The sequence below is a fragment of the Patagioenas fasciata genome, chromosome 5 (genome assembly GCF_037038585.1).
Source record: "Patagioenas fasciata isolate bPatFas1 chromosome 5, bPatFas1.hap1, whole genome shotgun sequence".
Classification (NCBI taxonomy): domain Eukaryota; kingdom Metazoa; phylum Chordata; class Aves; order Columbiformes; family Columbidae; genus Patagioenas; species Patagioenas fasciata.
The window spans coordinates 6,136,199-6,152,795 of NC_092524.1; the positions used below are offsets into that span (position 1 = coordinate 6,136,199).

At 40.3% G+C, this 16,597-nt stretch overlaps 1 protein-coding gene across 2 annotated transcripts in view; it reads right to left on the reverse strand.

Moving 5' to 3' along the window:
* Nucleotides 1-920: 920 nt before the first annotated feature.
* LGR4 (leucine rich repeat containing G protein-coupled receptor 4) overlaps nucleotides 921-16,597 on the reverse strand; it is a 76,721-nt gene continuing 61,044 nt past the window's right edge. For both annotated transcript variants that reach the window (XM_065839143.2, XM_071808826.1), the window contains exons 7-18: nucleotides 15,618-15,686; nucleotides 14,969-15,040; nucleotides 14,811-14,882; nucleotides 14,068-14,136; nucleotides 13,606-13,677; nucleotides 12,025-12,090; nucleotides 10,855-10,926; nucleotides 9,855-9,926; nucleotides 9,485-9,610; nucleotides 8,023-8,144; nucleotides 7,309-7,383; nucleotides 921-4,158 (exon numbers count right to left, since the gene is read on the reverse strand). In XM_065839143.2, the coding sequence (XP_065695215.1) occupies nucleotides 2,882-4,158; nucleotides 7,309-7,383; nucleotides 8,023-8,144; nucleotides 9,485-9,610; nucleotides 9,855-9,926; nucleotides 10,855-10,926; nucleotides 12,025-12,090; nucleotides 13,606-13,677; nucleotides 14,068-14,136; nucleotides 14,811-14,882; nucleotides 14,969-15,040; nucleotides 15,618-15,686 (2,164 nt within the window). In that variant the 3' untranslated portion in view covers nucleotides 921-2,881. The remainder of the gene's footprint in view (nucleotides 4,159-7,308; nucleotides 7,384-8,022; nucleotides 8,145-9,484; nucleotides 9,611-9,854; nucleotides 9,927-10,854; nucleotides 10,927-12,024; nucleotides 12,091-13,605; nucleotides 13,678-14,067; nucleotides 14,137-14,810; nucleotides 14,883-14,968; nucleotides 15,041-15,617; nucleotides 15,687-16,597) is intronic.

The window sequence follows — 16,597 nt, forward strand, 5'->3', positions numbered from 1 at the left end:
TTGTGCCAGGGGAGGTTTAGATTGGATATTAGGGAAAAATTCTTCCCAGAAAGGGTTGTCAGGCACTGGAACAGGCTGCCCAGGGCAGTGGTGGAGTCACCATCCCTGATGAGGTTTAAAAGGCATTTAGATGAGGCCCTTAGGGACACGGTTTAGTGACAGAGTTAGGTTATGGTTGGACTAAATTACTTCAATGGCCTCTTCCAGCCAAAACGATTCTATGACAGTGACATCACCCCCAGCTACTGAGATCAGCTCATGTGGCAGAAACGACAAAGGAGGCATCAGGTACCTGGTGTCTGGATTTCTCTGGATTCTCGGCAGGTGTTGGGCAGGTGGTGATGTTGAGACTGGCAAGTTTTGCAGTGCTGCCTCTTGATGATTGATTGTAGTAGCTCCTGCCTGTATTCGTTCACTACTACCAGCAGAGAAAACCTGCCCGTTGGGCTGACTGCATTAAAAATGAACTGTTAGCACAATTCCAAAAACCATACTGATGTACAATGAAATTCTACAACTCCAAACGGATCACATCTGACCATTTTAATAGCATTCAATAGCATTTCAGTGAAGACTCATTTGTAAAGCAGAAGAAGAAATCAATCCATACTCAAGAACATGGTTTGAAAATAGAGCGAGCTTTCTGGAAGTGGATGGTTGGATTTTCTTCTCTACCAGTTATGAAATGGCAGCTGACATACACTGTTCCTTTTGAGAAATATTCTCATTAGAAGTATTCTCGTTACCTGTGACTGGTTGCCCAACAGCAGCCGTGTAGGGCATACTGGAACTCTTATAAAACAATGGCTTAAAAAAACCTCAAACAATACAACTCTCAACACTGAAATAGAATCGAAACAAAACTCATCATCTGTGTGATTTTTCCAAGCCATACTAAAAACATTTCAACTCCAACACAATACAGAATAATATCTTTAATAAAGAGATTGCTTTGTAAGAGGGCAAACAGAAGGTTTTAACCATTTGCATGCCAAGAGTCAGCAGCAGTCCAAGATCATAAATCCACTTGTGAATTGGCAACTTTCTTATATTTTTGGCAATTCTTTCCCGAAACTCTCACCCCATGTAGCCAAGAGCAGACGACACGTTATTTACACTCAATAATTTTACATATGCACCATTTTCAGCATTAACTTTTGAAAAATAGAGATAAATAACAATCAATATTCATGTACCCTTTATTTGCTTTCAGTGTAACATTCCAGGCTAATTGGAGATGTAATATTCATGAGTGTAAATATAACAATTAACTCTGGGTTGGTTTTCTTCTCTTTTGTTTTTACATGTGAATATTTTGGCTTACAAAATTAACAGCATACAGTAAATAATCCTCCCATACTTTGTACAAACTACATGATTTTGATATACAAGGATTCTGATTTTATTACAGTGACAATATACAACCATGTCTATTTACAATGCAAAAAGTATATAAACCACATTTTAAACATTCTGCTACTGGCAGCCACTATTGTTTAGGAGGTAGCTTTAATTAGCAAAATGAACTGAAGCCACATTTCCAATCATGTGTTCTATCAAATAATTTACAATACAAAGATAAAAATTCATTGTATGAACAGTATATACAGTTTAATTCTCAAAACAGTAATCTAGCTTTAAATCTTAACGAGAATGTCTCCAGAGTAACCGGGATGGCAGTGGATTTGCTCTTGATTTAGCGCATTGTTCAAGAAACATACATAATTACTAAATCATGCATTTGTAACTTTGTATCGATCAGATTCCAAACTACCTACAGATAAATGGATCACTGATTGTACTGAAATCATTTGAGTCTCAGGATCTGAACGGTTGAAAAATATTGCACTGATTTGCACCAAAATCAGTCACTTTGCACAGTGTACTTCACTCTCAGTAAAATAACTGGAAAAAAATGCTTTTATTGCAAAATCGTTTTCCGTTTTCCCCCCATTTGCTAAAACCTCAGTCTACTCCGAGATAGAATTCATGTAACATTCAACAGGCTGCAAAGACATGAGCTGTTTACACTGACAGCACCGCTCACACCTCCCAATGCATCGATGTTCCTTCCAACAGTGTGACCCAAGTGCATAATACTGAAGAACGTCGCTGTGGTTCACCTGGAGTAACTAACACATCACCACCCAAAAAATGTGTCCAGCCCCATCACTCCTGACAGCTGTTCGTATTATTGTTTCATAGTCTACAGATACTGTGGATTACAAGTGCTTTGTTGTAACAAAACCTTTTTAAAAAAATTGAACGTTGGCTTGAAATACAAAACAAACATGGTATTCCTATATTGCTGTCACAGTTACGTATGGGAGAATTAATCCCTTTTTTGGCCCTGCAGTAAAATTCATCCTGAGATTCAATGCTGAATATACTATACAAAGCTAGCAAGAGAGGTTTTTTTTGCTTGATTATAGAAAAGTCACATTTAAAAATAATTTCTTTAATATTAAACAGCTGTCCTTTATATTTTGCTTTGGCAGAAAAAAAAGGATTAAAAAAAACCCAAAACAACATCAACAGAACTTACCTCGCCAACAGCAGAAGCAAAGTACAACTAGAGTACAACGTGGAAACACACCATTAGCATGTCAAAAACCGTATAAAAAACCCCCCCTATTGCGTGGAAAGAGTAAAAATATTGGGTAACAAATTTGGTTTACCAATTCCATACAGTCAGGGCAATCGATTTATTTATTTTCAAACGTATGGCTCAAGAAGTTACTGCCCGCTTCCCTTCTTTACAAACGACACTAAACGATGATTACAAAAGTGCTCTCCTGCTCGAAAGGTCAAACAGGCAACGGCCTACGAAGCGTTACGCCTCTTCTCCTCGAATGGCCGACGGCAAAGAAAAGAAGTCTTTTCAGTCTTTAATTCTCGGGATGTTGTAGGCGTAACGAACCAGAGGGAATCCCCGGCTTTGGTAGAAGCAGGCGCGGCCACAGGCCTGCACCTGGTCCGAGCTGTCCGACACGAAGGAGTCGTCCTCGTCGGCGTAGTCGGAATGGGCCGACTGGGTGCCGCAGTCCGACCAGTAGCCGTCCGGCCTTTGGCAAGGCACCACTGCCAGCGCCGGGCAGCTGTGCGATTTTATTAAATGTTTACAGGGCACGGGCTTGGATAGAAGGAGCGATTCGCAGCATTCGCACACGGCGATGTTACCCTGCAAGTGGGTGTACACGCCGCAGTCGTAGTAAAAATCCTGCGTGGCGCAGCCCCCTTGGGCGTTGACGGCGATGGCCACCGCGCCGTTCTTCCTCGACATGTGGCGCCGGAGCAGTTTCCAGTCTTCCTTGAACTTGGGGTTGAAGAATACGTACAGAACCGGGTTCAGGCAAGCAGGCAACGGGAAAAATATCAAAGTAACGGATTTCATGATCTCAGGGCTGATAGAAATCGCAGTGATCAGCGGTGCAAATGAGAAGAACGCAACGGGGCAGAAGAAGATGCAGTTCGTGAAGATCAGCCAAGCGACGTGCTTAATCATGCTGGACTGCGAGTTTTCAGACAGGTCCTCTTTTTCCAAGTTGCAGTACAGTTTAGTGTAGATAATAGCCATTAGCAAAAATGCTAACGAATTCAGGAGCACTAATGTTACTGTGAAGCCTAACGAAGGCGTCTCTCCGGTGGGAAAGGGCAAGCAAAGGGGTGACGCCGAGTACTCCGCTTTATAAAACAGTGGTAAGCATCCTGCTACCACAGCACATAGGAAAGCAAAAACTGCCGCAATCTGAAATTGTTTTTGGCGATTGCTTTTCCCCTTTTTAATGATCTCCTTGGCAGAGAAGCTCCGTTCAACAGCTGCCAACATCAGGAAGAAAATGGCACTTTCTGACGAAAAGACTGCAAGAAACCCAGCAACTCTGCAACCACTGCCAGTCTCCCACCATATGCCAAATTCAGCAAATCTGCCCCAAGAGACAGCATCCAAGAAAGTTAAAATACCAGTATAGACTCCCATGAATAAGTTAGAGACAGAAATCAGGCCTATAAACAGTTTGGAAGATGACAATGGCGCACAGGATGCAAATATTGTTAACATCACAAGCAGGTTGAAGAACAAAGCAACCAAAAAAATAAACCAGACAGTAAGTCGAATCATCCAGCTGCCCAATAAATATTCACAAGGCTTAAAAGCACCTAGAAAAAACAAACAAAAAAGAAAGCATCAATTTAGGAGAAAAAAAATGGGCCTTAATAAGCAAGATTTTCAAAAGGTATTACAAGAACACTCCTCATTAATTCACAAATAGAGTACACAGCTGAACTGCTAAATAGGTCAGCTGAAAGCAAACTATTCTGCCGAAGCTATTTACTAATTAACTATGCCTGAAATAATAATTACTGCAATGAATGGTCACTTGAGAATACTTTGTATAAACAAGCTAGCTAAACAAACTTAATTACCTTTCAGCTACTTAAAATAGCTTTTATTAGTGCCACCTAAATACATTTTATTTTATTAGGATTTCATACTTCATTTAGAAGTTGGTAACAAAATAAAAACAAATGTTTACAACTGATGTAAAAGGGCAAAGGGTTTTTTAGAAGTAACGTGTTCTCTCAAAAAATGATTCACAAACATGTCTTCCGGAGCAACTTTTGGCCACAAGGAAACATCTGTAAAACAGCTGACAAATTCAATTTATCAGCTTTAATAGCGACAGGAATTCATCACGAGCCCTTCTCCCCCACCCTCGGCACTGAAAGGCACTGTGAGCTGAGAAAGTCATATGGAGAAAATGCTTTTCTTCTTCTTTTGCCGCTTTAAAAAGCTTAAATAATAAAAAACATCCAACAAGCAAAATAATATGAGATGAGACAAGGAAGAAAAGGTCACTACTTCTGCTTACTCTTCTAATCCTTCTAATTGCTACTTATTCCATAGGGAAATCCCACTGGTTTTAACTAACAATTAGAAGAGTTTAACCTCTGCTACAGCCTCATTAGGCACTGCTAATTGTCCGAAGCACAATCGCTGGGGATCTCGCTCTGCAATCGGTGCTCTGGGAGCTGAAGGCAGAGCAGAAACACACAAAAGGTGCTGCCACCTCAGGTGTAGCATCAAGGGTGTTGGTCTCTTCTCCCACATAGCAAGAGATAGGACAAGAGGAAATGGCCTCAAGTTGCACCAGGGGAGGTTTAGATTGGATATTAGGGAAAAATTCTTCCCAGAAAGGGTTGTCAGGCATTGGAACAGGCTGCCCAGGGCAGTGGTGGAGTCACCATCCCTGGAGGGGTTTAAAAGGCGTTTAGACGAGGTTCTTAGGGACATGGCTTAGTGCCAGAGTTAGGTTATGGTTGGACTTGATCCTCAGGGTCTATTCCAGCCGAAATGATTCTATGATTCTCAGGGTGCCACCACCTCGGGCTGGAGCCCCCGAGCCGGTTCAGCCCCCACTCCCAGCTCTGTTTGTTTAAATGAGCAAGTTTCAGTAAAATTGGCACTAAAATCCCCTTCTCTTTGCAGGTATTCCTGAGCAACACATCCTTGCCTGAATAATTATTTTAACAGTATATTCACAAGACGCAGCAATACCTCCTAAGCTGAATCTGCTTAAAAATCAAAACAACTTCCTACACAGGGAGTTTTTAAAAAGTCAATGCTGTGCTTCCAAAAAAAATCAATTTGAAGTCTGTTTCCTAGTAACTGCACAGTGAGGTATCTGTAGACAAACAACAAAACTCACCACACATTCCTGCCTCTTCCTGAGGTCTAACTATCCTTAGAGTTAAGTTATTCTCCTCTCTCGCTAATATTCCCAGCCCACAGGGGAAATCCCTCCTCGGAAGGATGAGTTTCATGGATTTCAGCGCCGTGCAACTCGAGTGCTGCTGTTCAGAAATCCATTCCTGCCATTAGGCAAAGCAGAAAGTGGAGCTACGAGATGAGCAATGATTCAGAACTTACACGGTGGGTGGAGTGTCCTATTCGTGACCAGACGACAGCATGGCACGGAAAACAAACTGCTAGTATGGGAGGAACTGGTGAAAAACCAGGCTAATTGTGAACTTGTAAAACAAGCTCTTCGTTCTTTTTAGAGCGACAGCATCTCTGGCACGGGCAAAGAGAGAGAGTTCTAAAGGCTTTAAGGATGAAACCCATCTAATGCACCACCTGAATCCGCATTTTGTGAACAGGAGATCAAAGGCAAATAGGTAGCATTGGTCAAATTAATTCTCCGATCATGTACAGTTACATTAATAGTATATTTGACTTTCTGACCACAATTAATTTTTGGCTGTGATCAAGAAATCCTTGTGATATCCTGTATAGTAAGGCTGGAGCTAGCCCAAAAGAGGAAAAGCTAATAGATTTTCATAATGGGTGTCAAAGACCAGTTTAGGAGAAGAGAATGAACCAAGACTTGGAAAGCCAGTGCTCATCCAGAAGTAACTTCACTGGAAGCATGCTGTACCCCCATCTATGTGTTCCCATTTATGCAAACAGGAGGGTACAAGATGTATGGAAAGAACCTTCTGGGGAGCCCGTGGCAAAGGCAAGGAAATAGGAGGCACCACAGCAAATGCTTTAGGAGCCGAGTGGAACCGCCTGTGGAAATTCCCAGCTTGAGGAAGACAAGCAAAAGGTCAGCAATGAAGCTGCCTAGAATGAAAACATTCGTTTGCAACATCAATTTCAACACTCCTGGACTGTTCGGGCCCGAATTGGAGTATTTGTAGTATTCCAATAACTACTCGTTACACAAAGATCTGTAGCAGTTTCAGATGCTACTGCCTGCTCCAGCTACTTGTAACAGCCTCTGCCATCAGTGAATGTGGCTGGGAACAGATCGGGTAAGTGTTCCTCATCCTTCCTCCTGAAAAGGCATCACAGTTCATTAAAACCAAGGACTCCAAGCAGCTGAAGTTAAGCTTTTGAAGCACAGTCTGAGTTCTCACTGAAACAGAGGAGCATTCATACAGTCTGCTCCACAGACATCTCTTTAGCAAGAGTGATGCAGAATTAGGGGGCTGTGCATTAAACACAACAAGCTCCGAATAAAAGTATTACAATCTTGTATGCTCTGCTTATAGAAACAAACTTTATTTTTCCTAGCATAGTTCTCCGATACAGTACTGAGTGTCTAAAGCTGAGCCAAATCTTTGTGACTGCTCATCCAAAACAACATTTGCCATCAAATGGAAGTTTCACCCAAGCATTGTAGAATTTAATCTTCTGTGTACAGCATGACTACAAGGAATGAAACATGTAATTCTGCAGACAGCTATTTGCATAATACCATGCCTGAAGTTCACAACGTGGCTAAAGCACATTATAACATTTACCTGTTGCTGGTGTGCAATGAATAATAATCTGTCCAAGTTCCTCATTCTCCTCATTTCTTAGAACATCTGCATCAGCTGTATCCAAGTAAAAACGAAAACTAGGTTAGTTGTAGGTAAAATATAAGTGAAATGCAGTGTAGCTGCCTGGGACGGAAGTCGTTCTTTGCAAGATCAAAGGCCTTAACACTTCACCAGCGTTCAAGCCTTTAACGAGTGCAGCTGCTCTGGTTTGCCATGTCGAGCCGAGCGCTCAGTGCAGAAATCGCTGCAGTAGTTCAGTAACTACTGCTTGTCCCAGCTACTCACAGCGCTTTACAACAAAGGAGCAACATCCTTCATCACTGGGGAAAGATCTGTGGGCCTTGGAGTGGGCAGTGGAAGGACAAGCCCTTTCTGAACAGGAAGGTCAAATTACCCAGACCCATAACACATTTTCGTTCTAGCAGAAAATGATGAACAATACTGGCAGTTTAGAATTTAATTTTTTTTAAAACAGGCAAGTCTTACACTCTCAGAAAAATCCATTTCACACATTTAGAAAGAATATGGCCCAACCTATCTGTAAGTAGCTGCTAAGCACCTTTAGAGACAGCTTTTGTATTCCTATAACGATTTACATTTTCATAATTTCCTTACTCAAAGACAACATACACTGTTATTTGTTCCAGGCTGGCCCAAAATAATACTGCCAGTTCAGTACAATGAAACACTCACCCTTCTCACGATCCGTCAAGGCACCTTGATCTTGGTGACCGGAATCTTCAGCATTAGAGTTTAAATAAGAATCGCACCCCCAAAATGCACAGCACTGGTACGCGTACGGTACAGAGAGCGACCTGAAACACGGGCAGAGCAACAAAGAGCGTTACCCATTGTAACCCCAGTTCAGATTATCATCTATTAAAAATATGTAAGTTGAACACTTCAGTACTAAAACCGAAGCTTCTTTTTTTTCACGGTTGCTAATAAAAAACTATTTCAAATTGTATCAGTTTTAACCATTTCTGATGAACTTTTGCACTGAGACGAAGGACAAGCGATGCACCCAAGCCTGGTCTGCAAGGAGTACAAAGAAAATTGTGCAGTGTTTAGCTCTCTTTACTACTCACTCCATATACAAAAACAAATTCGGATCAGTGTTTGTGCTGTTGCTGTACAACTTCAACTGAAAACTAATGAGGCAGGTTAATTAGAGATTAACTACTTTGTAACAAAGTTAAATCCCAAATGACAATGTTAAAAAACAACCACTTTCCTTTTCACTCTTCATTTTGCTATTGCCTTTTCTGTGTATGACAGAAATAGTAGGTATGATTCAACCCAGTAGAGAAGTAGTACAACTGCATACAGAGTATTAAAAAGTCCATGTAAACAAGAGGATAATAGCAGACCAGAAGCTAATTTTTCTGACTCAAGCTACAATGTCAACTATCTACATTATTGTTCCTGAATTCTGTTCTGGTAAGTATTTAGAAGGAACATCAGTCTAAAGGATCCCACAATGCATTAGTTCTCAAACACAGATCAAAACCAAAAAAACCAATCTGCTGAGGGCTGATTCTAAAAGTGACATGGATTCCTTTGCTGGCCTTAGACAATTAACAGTATTTTCATCTCCATTTCTCCATCAGACAGTATAGGAAACCATTTTTAACCGCTTCTTGAGGATTGAAATATTAATGTGCAAAAAGATCTTTGAAAATGCAAAGCAGTTAATCACTGTCTGATCCACCTCTCACTGAAATCAGTACCAGGTTTCCATTTGAATTATTACTGTTCCTCTTATCATTTGCCCCAGGAATAAACAGCATATGTATAAAGCGCGGTGATTACGGAATCAGACACCTGCACGTCTGCTCCTGCCTTCCACATTCTGAAAGACAGATGTGCCCAGTTCAATAACAAATGGAATCCACCCAAACCACTACTCCAAAGTCAGAGCCTGAAAAAGTAGTGGAGGAAAAAATACAGAAGGTTCCAAGACAGTTGTCTGCAAATGGCTTCTCTACCATAAGTCAGATGTCCTTTCCAAAGTGCCGATATGAAGGCCCTGAAGGACTCAGCAAGGGTCTGATTATTTGTCATGAGTATTACCTAAGCTGGCTTTATTTTCTGTCACCTTGCTTGTTACTGCCAGAGTAAGCGAGGAACTCCATAGTGTTATTTACCAACGTACCGGAGCTTTGCAAAGTTCTTTGCTGCCAAAGCTTCTTTCAACTCAGAATTGCCTGCAAGTTTAAGCTGGTTCAGTCCGCTCAATCCTTCAGTTGGAACTGAAGTGAGGTCATTGAAACTCAGGTCTCTGAAATGTGAATGTGAAGAGAGCGTTAGAGCAAAGGAAGTTTGAAGATCCCTAGCACAGTCTCCAGCGGGGCAGGGAGGCTTCTGAAAGCCTCACACCGGCTGTGGGCTGGCATCTTCAAGAAGTCTGCCCTGCGTATATTCAGCTAGTGAGAGGTTTCTTGATTTAAGCTAAAACTGCTGAGTATCTCAGCAGTTTAATGAGAGAGAGAGGAGGTTGCTGCACAGAATATCCTACTACTTACAGGTTGATGAGAGCTGCAACAGTGCTGAAAGCTTCCTTGTGGATCTGCTGGATCCGATTCCTACTGAGGTCGCTGCAAAGAATCATAAATGAGATTATTTTAGCAATTTCATCAAAACTTTGTAACAGCCACTGAACTGAGAAAAAAAAGCTATGGTGATAAATACACGATGCCTTTGGCAGAAAAGCCCAACAACCCTCCCACCACCACCCAGCCAGCCAGGGCAGCAGCAACCAAACCCCTTGGCAAGGCAGCTGTATCCTGCATCACCTCAACCCCAAAGGAGAATCCATGTCCCATTCCTGCCCCCCAGGCAGGAGCAGGCTCTGGCACCACCATTCCCAGGCTGAAGGTGCCAGGACGATCCCTTTGGTGACAACCACACCTGTGGCAGGACACGCTGGCAGCGGTCGGGGACAGCAACAAAAGAACAAGCAGAAGGGCACCTGCTTTGTTGGATTTCAAATTCCAGCTCCAGCTGGACCACCATGACTTATGACATTCATTTTAAAACACCTGTCAATTCATGGATTTTTTTTCCTGATAATTTCAATGTTCTTATAAAGTTTTTATATTGCGAGGGATGTAAATGGGAAGGCATAATTTTGTTTACAGGTCTGCTCCTTCTGAGGAAAACAGATAGGGTATCTCCATTAAATACTATATAATGGAATAATATAGTAATAATGTAATGCAAAATAGTGGACTACCAAAAAAAAATCATCTTTTCTTAATCTCCACATATATACATATATATGTATGTATATATATATATATAAAATATCTTTGTAGGTTAGAAAAATAAAATGGAGATGAGAAAGAACAGGACCGAAACTGGTTGCTGCCAGTATCACTTGTACACAGTTTGCTTCACCTTAGGATCCAGCACACCTGCTCTTTTGACATCGCTCAGATTTGCAACACCAAGCCCTGACACCAGTCCACCTGGGAATCAAAAGCATGATCTTGTTTAACTCGGTATGCAACTATGTGCACTTACAGGATACGAAGGGAGGACAATCCTTGAAAGGTGTCCTCTGCAATTTCATGGATTTGATTGTGCTGAAGGGAACTGCAAAGGGAAGAAGCAGAAACAGAAGTTTATTGGCAAACCAAGCTGACTTCAAACCAAGGGATCGCGCGGTGCCTGTGGATTTAGCCTTGCCAACGATTAGTTTTTCCTCCTTAAAATAAAAAAAACCCAAGAAGTTTTTAGGCAACCTGTTTAAGTATCTGCTCTGCACTTTGAATTAGTCATGTTAATACAACCATGAAGCTCTTTTGTGGCACCTCTGCCCATTCCCAATTCACATCTTATTTCATTTACAAGAGACTGTTAAGTGCAGACTGAATTCTTCCCAAGCTAAAAGTAACACTTTGTGAACTTTGAAGCGTCACACTGATTTAAAACAAATCTGCTTAATTCTGTGGGGAATCTTTAGGCATCTTCTAACCCTGGGTGCACTTTCAGTTCTCAACATACAGATTTATAAAATGAGAGACCTAAGAAATGCTTCAAGAACTAACAGGCAAGTTATCCTTCCAGTTCACTATCTCCCTTTACAATCAACCATGTGTACAATGAGCCCAAAGACGTCAAGAGTACAACAGCAAAGGCCTGTGAGACATCTGTGAGCCCCACTCTGATTAAGGGGAAAGAAGCTTGAGTGCAGAAGTAGGAACATACACAGGCAGAAAAATTGTGTAGGGTCTGGAAATTAAGCTTAAGAAGCTATAAAGCAATGCAGTACGGAAAAGTAAATACGGGGTTTGAATGTGTCTTACAGGTACTAGGGAACAAGAACACCTTGGATAAGCGTAGGTTGATGGTTGGAGGGAACTGAAGGAGGATGGAAAAGAGGCAGGAAGGAAAACACAAAAATGCTCATTCCATGTATGTGTATAGCAATACTACTATGATATGCAGGATTAAGGTGTCCTCTTTTTCTTTTGTGCCACAGCAACAATTAATCTTTATCTAATTGAGGAAAACACAAGTGGTTGAATTCTCTGTCCTGCACACTCCTCACATACGATGGTCACGTTATTTCTCTCTGTTCTTATCTTAGAATTGTACTTATGATCCAGCATGAATCAAAAAAGTTTCTGGAGACTTGGACTCAGCATATTCAGGCAGTAAAGAACATACACAACATGTATTTCTACTTACATTTCTTCCAAGGAGTGACAGCCCTTAAAACTTGGGAGGTCCTTTATATTGTTATAAGACAGATCCCTTCAAAACAGAAAATGGGAGAAAGGTGCTTAGTTCAACTCTTTTCTCCTTGAAACCCCTCATCACTTGTAACCATTAAATGGACTGGCAGAAGAATCTTCCTGTTAGTAACATCCTGCAGAAAAACTAAGGGCATCTTACAGAAATCACAAATAGAGTCACAAGTGTGATCTCTCCACAACTAGTTCCACTTCTATTATAGATATTACACACAACCAAAAATGTAGGAAGACATAACTGCAATGCCAACCTTGAAACAGTCAGCAGATAGCAGAAACAAGGCTACGTAACTCCGTAAAATGCTGATTCACTGCCTTTTATTCACTTTACTCATGTAACCCTTTCAAAAACTACATTTCTATATCTCTCCCCCTTTCTTTCTCTGAATTTGGTGGGCAATTTTTTAAACTTTTCTGAAATATTCAGCCAGTAACGTAAGCGTGGTAAAAAAATCAATCAAAAAACCCTCTATTTGCAAACATTAATAACTGTTTTGTAATTGAAAAGTAACAGAGAAACAGGCCGTGCCTTTGTAGTGACTTCAACAGCTCATGAGATCCCTCCCAACCAACACTTTTGATTCTTCAGGCACTGCTTTCAGTTCTGCAGCTGGATCCAGGAACACCCCCAAAACACGCAGCATAAATTCCCTGAATTCTGGGAGTTGTAATCTTAAAACTTTGATCAATAATCTGCTTTTTTACAATAAATGGGATAGCTGGAATGCAATGCAGGAATTTGGAGTACATTATTATTATTTCACTTGTTGGTATCTCCCTAAGCAGACCTAGGAAAGTTCAGATTTTCCTGTGAAACTACACATAATGAAAGGAGACTAGAAACTTGCAAGCCATCTTCCAATTTCTGTTCAGAAGATAAGCTGCCATTTAAAAATAACTCCTACCTCATCATTCTTTTTCCCAGTTTTTCTCTCATAAAACAGAGCATATTCTTCTCCTTTGTTTTTCAGCACTTGCATTTGTTCCAAATTTTCCCGCCTGTATCCTTTGTAAACAAGGCTTTGTGTTTTCCTCACAATAGTTTCATTTTCCAGGTTTTTTTACATTAATTTTAACACATCCTTACAGCTTTTTCTGTCTTTGCATTGCTACCTTCTTCCTAATCCTCACTGTCCTTTCTCTTGGTTCCCAATGCTCCCTCCTGTGTTCCCAGACACAAAAAGTCAAAGCACTATAACTAAACTCTTCCTTAACCTCTGAACATAGATGACTACTGTTGTGTTCAAATTCAATAGCAGCAGAGGGAACTGAAGATGCAAGGACTGTTCTGCAGCATCACCTTACATATATTTTATAAAATAGGAAAGAAATACAGCGCATCCCTATCAAGGGAACCCTGTTTCAGGAACACAAGGCATTACGTGAACTCTGCCATGAATCTTGATTCGAAGAACAATTTGATGAACAATTCTGAGCGATACTTTCACTTTAAATTCAAGTATCTTTTAAAACATGTCAATGCAGATGAAAATCAGAGCGCAATGTGTATACTTACAACGTTCGTAGCACCTTTTGCTCTTGGCATAAATTAACAGGAACACTGTTAATCTTGGTCCCTGTTAGAGTTCTGTGGAAAAAGAAAAACGTAAATGTTTGCGCTGTTGATGACAGATGGCATAACAAGCACATGTAAGAGCAGAACAAGGATGGTGTCTCAGCTATCAGGGTGCTAAATTCATTCACCAAATGTTTGGTTGGTTGGTTTTCTTTGGAAGAGGCCAACCTCTCTGCTTTTCAGTTCTGGGAGAGGAGGGTTAGTATCAATAGCCTTTTCATAGGTTGTTGCCATCCTACCCTTCTAAAAAATATTAAGAGGCACCCACGTATCACAGTAAGGAAAGCTCTGTCATTACATTTATATCCAGCTAATGTCCAGATCCACTAATCTTATTTCAAACACTTCACAAAAGACAAACCAAATAAATTGTTGGAAATTATTTCTGTAGAAGATACTTACAAACTCTCCAGATTAACAGTTCCTGTCAAATTAGGAAACCACTGGACCATGCTGGCACCCCGAATGACCCTAAAAAGATCCCCACAAAAATTAGCTGTAAATCATTATGCAAACGAATTGTGACATTCAGTCCTATCAGCTGGATATTTTCACTCAGGAGACATTCTAACATCCTTCTTGCTTTTATTTAAATTTTACACACTAAGATAATATTTTCACTGCTGCTTAGACTAGTAACTTGCTTAATAAATCACTCCTCCATTAGCAAACAACTGGAGTTCATCAAGCTGGAAGGAGTTTTATCAATACACGTATGAAAAGGGCATAAACTCCTAGGTAGTTTGCAGTTCAAAGTTAAGCCCCGCTCCATTTTGCTTCCTCGTCACCCTCAGAACTGATATCTTTCGAGAACGAGCATGCACGAACCTGCAAAACGTTCTCACAATGTACGTCCTTGTTCAAAAACCACCCAGGACATACTGCAGTTTGTTTAAGTAAGAGCCTGAGCATTTGGCCTGAGGTTATGTGACTTATGCAAGATAATGAAGATCTTAAAAAAAAGGTTGTAGAGCGTATTTACTAGAGCTTCTTGAGAAACTGGATATTCCCAACAATAACAATGGTTATTACAGCTTACTGCAAAAAAAATCATAAGGTAAGAGGCAGTCAGGAAATTCAGTTGAGTTCTTAGCCACAACATTTCATATCCATTTATTGTACTATGTAGTTGAGGGGATACTTACAGGGAATGCAGATCTGACAGATTCTGAAATGCTGAGTTCCCCACAAAAGACAAAGGATTATCATACAAGTGTCTGGGAAATGAAAAACACGTTTCAGTCGCTGTTCTTACAGTCACTCTCTGCTAAAGACTAAAAATAGACGCATGAAAATTACTTACATCGTTCGCAGAAGGGGGTTTCCTGCAAATGCACCATCAGGAATTATGGAAATGTAGTTACTGTGAAATCCCCTAAAGATATCAGCAAAGAAGAAAAATCAGCATTTAAAAACATACCGCTAGTAGATTTAACCAATAGACATTTTCTTCACACCTACTCAATTCCCAATCCTGCCAAAAATAGGATTGTAGTTAAATAGGAGTAAATCAAACTGTAGGAATAACCTGGAAGGCATCATTTCTGTCTACTGCATATCAGCTAAACTGAAAATATTTCATTAGAAATGGTTTTGTTCGGAACATAATCTCTTCTTCCTCCTTTCTTAAGGAGGGAATGAGGAAAACGTGTGATCAGTGAATACTTAATTCTGCTACTAGAGGCCAAAACCAGCTCATGATTAAGATCTATGCTAATGGGTCTCCTGAATAAATTGCTTGCTTATATAACTCCAAAATCATTTTCAATTGGTTCCCTCTCTAGCTGATGATTATATTTTCCTTTAATTATAGCATCACTTAGCATAATTTAATCTGATCCAGGTTGCTGCATAATGAGAAAAGCATTCTTAAATCTGAGAATTTCTCTTCTCTTTTTGTTTATGGAAAGGAGAAAGAAAACTGGTAAAAAGGAAGAGTAGGTGATACTCACAGCTCCTTTAGATTTGGGAGTGCTTTTATGGCTTCAGGGAACTCTACCATGTTGTTATAGTTTAAATCCCTAGAAGAAATAAAACAGAAAAATTATGAAATTCTTAATTGTGATTCTGAATTGTTAAATTAGCTTTTAACATGGTTCAATGAAAGCAAAATGTCCTCAGAACATCTTCAACTAGCCCATAGAATAACTTGATTTTTAACTTGGATTTAGTCTTCTGATGTTGTACATGCTTTAGAACCAGTTGATAACTTAGGTAAGGTATTTATTATAATGTTATCCACAGGATCATTCATACTAAGTCAAATGACATTTCCTTACAGCAAAGTTCAGTATTTTTCAACAACTCACAGATTTGTCTTTAACACAATTTACATGGAAATGAACTAAGACTTCAAAGTTTAAAAATAAAAGTAGATAAAAATGACTACTCTTTATCAGCTTACTAAGAAAACTTTTCTTTCGGGTTTTATAAAAGAAACAGCAAATAAGCCATTAAGTAATGGCAGATTTTGTGGCAAAAGCAGTTATGAATATTGAACAGAAGCAGAGGGAATCTCATCACAATGAATCAGTTTGTGTCGGGGAGAGGGATCTGTTAGAAACTCAGTTAACCTGTCACTGTTCTGGCAGTGACTTCAGGACCAGCTAAAGCCTTTTTACTGCAGAAGGGATTTGTTATGAGAAGGAAAACATTTTGAGAGTCTTACATCAGCTGTATATATTTACATAGCGCCTCATTATCTCTTAATTGAGGTTCTACGAGAATGACAAGACAGCTGGAGCAAGCAGCATTCCTGCACTCATCCAAACTCCTCATGTTAACAGAGGCTGTCGCTGCCTTGCCCTTGCCTTCCTTAATGTGTTTTATGTATTTAGCATTCTCGGAAGCATCACAAAAAGCACTGCGGGGGGAGATATCGCTTACTGGACATTCACTGAGGGAGCGGCAGAAAACCTGCTGAGGAGTTGTG